This window comes from Pteropus vampyrus, unplaced genomic scaffold (assembly GCF_000151845.1).
Source record: "Pteropus vampyrus isolate Shadow unplaced genomic scaffold, Pvam_2.0 Scaffold2339, whole genome shotgun sequence".
NCBI classification, from domain to species: domain Eukaryota; kingdom Metazoa; phylum Chordata; class Mammalia; order Chiroptera; family Pteropodidae; genus Pteropus; species Pteropus vampyrus.
The window spans coordinates 1-3,892 of NW_011891120.1; the positions used below are offsets into that span (position 1 = coordinate 1).

The following is a 3,892-nucleotide window of genomic DNA, read 5'->3' on the forward strand; positions in this document are numbered from 1 at the left end:
GGGCAAGGAAGTCGTCTAGGAGGGCCAGGCACCACACTGAGCCACCAATACCCACTGGACAGCTAGGTGTCGTGCAGCCCTTGGATTCAGTGCAGGGCTGAGAGGGCATGTACCGTTCAGGCCCCTCACCCTCATACTGCAGGTTGCCCAGGTGCAGGATGGAGGCCAAGAGCTTCGAAATCTCCCAGTTCTCAGTGTCGGTGAACATGAGCACCTTCATGGCAGAGCGGATGTTGGCGTACTCTTGGCTGTCCTCCCGGCCCTCACACGTTATGCAGTTACCCTGGTGGGCAGGTGAGGGAGAGCGGGTACAGGAGGGCATCAGGGAGGCTATGGGTACCCCCAGAGAGGCACTGCGTGGGCCTCCGGAAAGTCTAGAAAGCTCCTGCCTGGGCTTCTCAAGAACACGTTTCCCACATCTGGTGACTCTGGATGTCTTTTCTTCTCATGAATGAGGGGAGCGGAGTCACTGATGTCAGGCCTGGGCTGTCACCCTGCCTGGTAGTCACAACACCAAGGCCCCACCATGCTCCCCTCCCCCCACGGACACTCACCCTCAGGGATTTGAACCTCTCACCAGGTGTAGCCTGGGGTGGAAGGGGGAAGAGTAGCTGCAGATAAGTGGAGCATGGACAGTCTGCCCTATTATGTGTCTGTATGAGACCTGTGTACATGCACATGTGTGTGTGAAAGTGTGCCAGCCAACTACAGGAAGTGTCCAGGAAGGCCTGTCATACCTACCGCACGCGCGCGCGCACGTGCACACACACACGCACACACACACACACACACACACACACACACCCCTTTGTTGTCCCACATCCCTCAGATACCATAGCCCACACTTGTGTCCAGCTCCACGCAACCAGTTATAGTCTCTCCCCGGGGCTAAGGAAGCTGGTGCCCCCAAGCCAGCCTGCTGTGTACATGGCCCCTGACCTGGTATTGGGTGGCAGCAATGGCCCCAAGGCTCACTTTTCCTTAGTGGCCTGATAGCAGCAGAGGCGGCAGCACCTGAGTCCTGCAACCAGCAAGCCCTTGAGGCTGAGGCCACAGCAGCCTGCACCCTGCAATGCTGGGATCCTGGCAGAGGTCTCAGCCTTCGTGTCCTCAATGACTGAACCAACGCAGCATACGTGTGCAGGCAGGTCTGTGTACATGTACACGTAGGCATGTGCATGTCTGTGTCCCTGGGTCTGGGACATCTACACACGTTAAGGAATGTGTCTGTGGTGAGAATATGTCTAGACGTGTGTGCAGGTGGATGCGTGCCCAAGTAGGGAACAGGCCTTAGGGTATATGCAAACCCAGGGTGAGCTGGGCAGGTCAGGGGACAGGAGAAAGCCCTTGTGGAAGTTCCCACCCACCAAGCCTAGAGCTGAGGAGGGGCTGGGTGGGCTGCTCCTGACCTCACTGCAATGGGTGTCCCCCTCCATGAGTGCCCCACCTGGGCCTCACCATGGCCAAGTAGTTATAGTCTGTGGCCTGGCCCAGGCCCAGCTTCTTCTTCTGGTCCTCGCTCATACCCTCCAGCATGCAGTAGAACACGTGGTAGTTCCTTTCATCAGGGGCCTAAACAAATGGACACAAGATGTTGGGAGACAAGGACAAGAAGGCAAGAGGAAGCCATCAGCAATGAGACAATCAAGAAGACTGGAAACACAGTTTGCTATTTTAACAACTGGTTTTCGTGAAAAAGCCCCGTGGTGTTTTCACGGTGGGGCTTCAGGCACAGGCAGGCAGGCAGCAGCCTAGGGACAGCGGAGGCGGTGCAGACAATGTGTATCACACACAGCCCTGGGGCTGGGGGTCCTGGGCAGGGACAGCTCTGCCCCCAGGCTTGGGCCCACCTGGCGACAGACGCGTGACTTCTCCAGCAGGTATTGCTCGATCTTGGCGCCCTCAATGGCACCTCGCTTGTTGAAGTGGATGTCGATGTACTTCCCAAAGCGGCTCGAGTTGTCATTCCGGATGGTCTTGGCGTTCCCGAATGCTTCAGGGTGGGTAGCAGGTCATGGGCGAGGTCAGCCCCCACCCAGCCTCCCACCTGCCCTGAGAACCCTTGCCCTACCTTCCAGGATGGGGGTGGCCTCCAGCACCTGCTGTTCTATCCATGAGTGCTGCCCACTGATGGCCGCTAGGAACTGCAGGATCAGCTTCGTGCTCTCTGTCTTCCCTGCTCCAGACTCCCCACTGCAGAGGAGACCCAGAGAGAGGCAGGGCCTATCAGTCTGCATTGCCCCGCTCCCCACAGGGCTTCAGCCCAAGCTGCTTCCTTCACCCACCCTCTCCCATCTGTAAAATGGGCTGACAATATAGACCTTCCAGGGCTGGGGGAAGGCTAAAGAAGCTCAGTGCTCGGCCACAGCTGAAGGTTACTTTCCTACCCCTTCATTCAGGCATGCGCAGTCCTGTATCCATACTTGCCATAGAGCATGGCACATATTAGATGTTTGATCAATGCTTTGTTCTTTTATCCTCTGCTCAAGAGAGAACAGGAGCCTGAGATTTCAAGGAGCCAGTAGTAAATAAAGTTGGCCTCAAAAGCTAATATAAGCTTTGGTCACATTAATAGAGATATAAGGCCTGGGAAAGAGGAGATGATTCTCTACATTATAAGACATCAGCAAGAGCAAAGAGCTGGAGCTCTAGGGGCTAAGCCTGGTATGCCATACTGGTGGTGAGCCGCTCACCTGATGATGCAGCACTGGTCACGGCTGTTGCGTTTCATGTTGAAGTAGCAATTGTCAGCAATGGCGAAGATGTGGGGGGGCATCTCCCCAATCTTCTTGTTGGTATACTGGCGAATGTGCTCTGGTGAGTAGATGGAGAGCAGCTGGTAGGGGTTCACAGCCACCAGGATGGAGCCCGTGTATGTCTGTGGGCAACAGGGAACAGGGAGCTCACCTCTTCCCATGTGGGAGGCTCTGACTCTAGAAAGATCTCAGGCTCTGCCTTGTTCCATCCCTCTGGAAAGGAGAGCACTGGCTTTGGAGTAACATGGATCAGAACCCTGCCTCCCTATTAGCTGGGGCAGGGCCTTCAGATTAGCATTGGGTCAGAGTAGGTGCTCAGAGACATTTGATGAAGGGAAGGAGGAAGTGGAGAGGGAGGGAGGGTCTCTAAGACTTGATTTCCTCATCTTTATTTATAAAATGGACATAAAATAACTGTTTATGAAGATTAAAGAAGACTGAAATTCATAGCACACTGTAGGTACTCCTCAAATACTAGCTCTCATCTTTGCTTCCAAGCCCTGCAGCCCAAACTTTTGGAGCAAAATTCATAAACTGGACTTTCCAGAGCAGAGGCTGGGTTTGTGATGGGAGAATAGAACCAAGCCATAAATAGCTGAAGGGGCTGGAGTATGTGATTTGGGGGCTGGGTGAGCCCTGTTCTCTGCAGCACTGCCCCTGTGCTCTGGGGACAGGGTGCCTCCAGCCATCTTGGGCAGTGCAGGCTCAGGGGCAAGATGCAACTCAGAAAGCCTTATGGGGGCTCCTGTCCATGGGCTCTTCTCTTAGTGCACAGAATGGTCACTTGTGTGCAAAATTTTCCACTGTGGGTCCAGGCTCTGACAAACAGGGGTCAACAAGGCCTGGCCCTCCTGCCACCAGGGCACAGTGAAGCACTTAGGAGTTACTTCTCTCTCCTCCCATCCCTCCCTACCCCAACTTGAAAAGGTCAGGCCCAGCCAGTAATTGATAATGGATGTATTGACATCTGGGCCTGGAGAGGCTGAAGAAAGATGTGACCCCACAGGGGAGGTGACAGCCTACCCATCCCCTACCACCCAGAGTACAGTGCCTCCCACCAGAGCCACAGCCATGCCGCAGCCTGAGGTGGCCATGCAGGGAAGGCACGGCTGCCTGGAACCACATGCCAGGGGAAA

The 3,892-nt window shown here is 55.1% G+C and overlaps 1 protein-coding gene across 1 annotated transcript; it reads right to left on the reverse strand.

Annotated features, from left to right (window-relative positions):
- Positions 1–129: 129 nt before the first annotated feature.
- Positions 130–3,829, reverse strand: LOC111734603 (unconventional myosin-VIIa; the record flags this gene model as incomplete). Its single annotated transcript, XM_023526695.1, has 6 exons — positions 3,815–3,829; positions 2,694–2,878; positions 2,072–2,193; positions 1,851–1,993; positions 1,459–1,572; positions 130–283 (listed from the first exon to the last, which is right to left on the reverse strand). Coding segments are annotated over exons 1-6 (733 nt in total), but the record flags the coding sequence as incomplete, so codon positions are not given.
- Between the last annotated feature and the right edge of the window lie 63 nt (positions 3,830–3,892).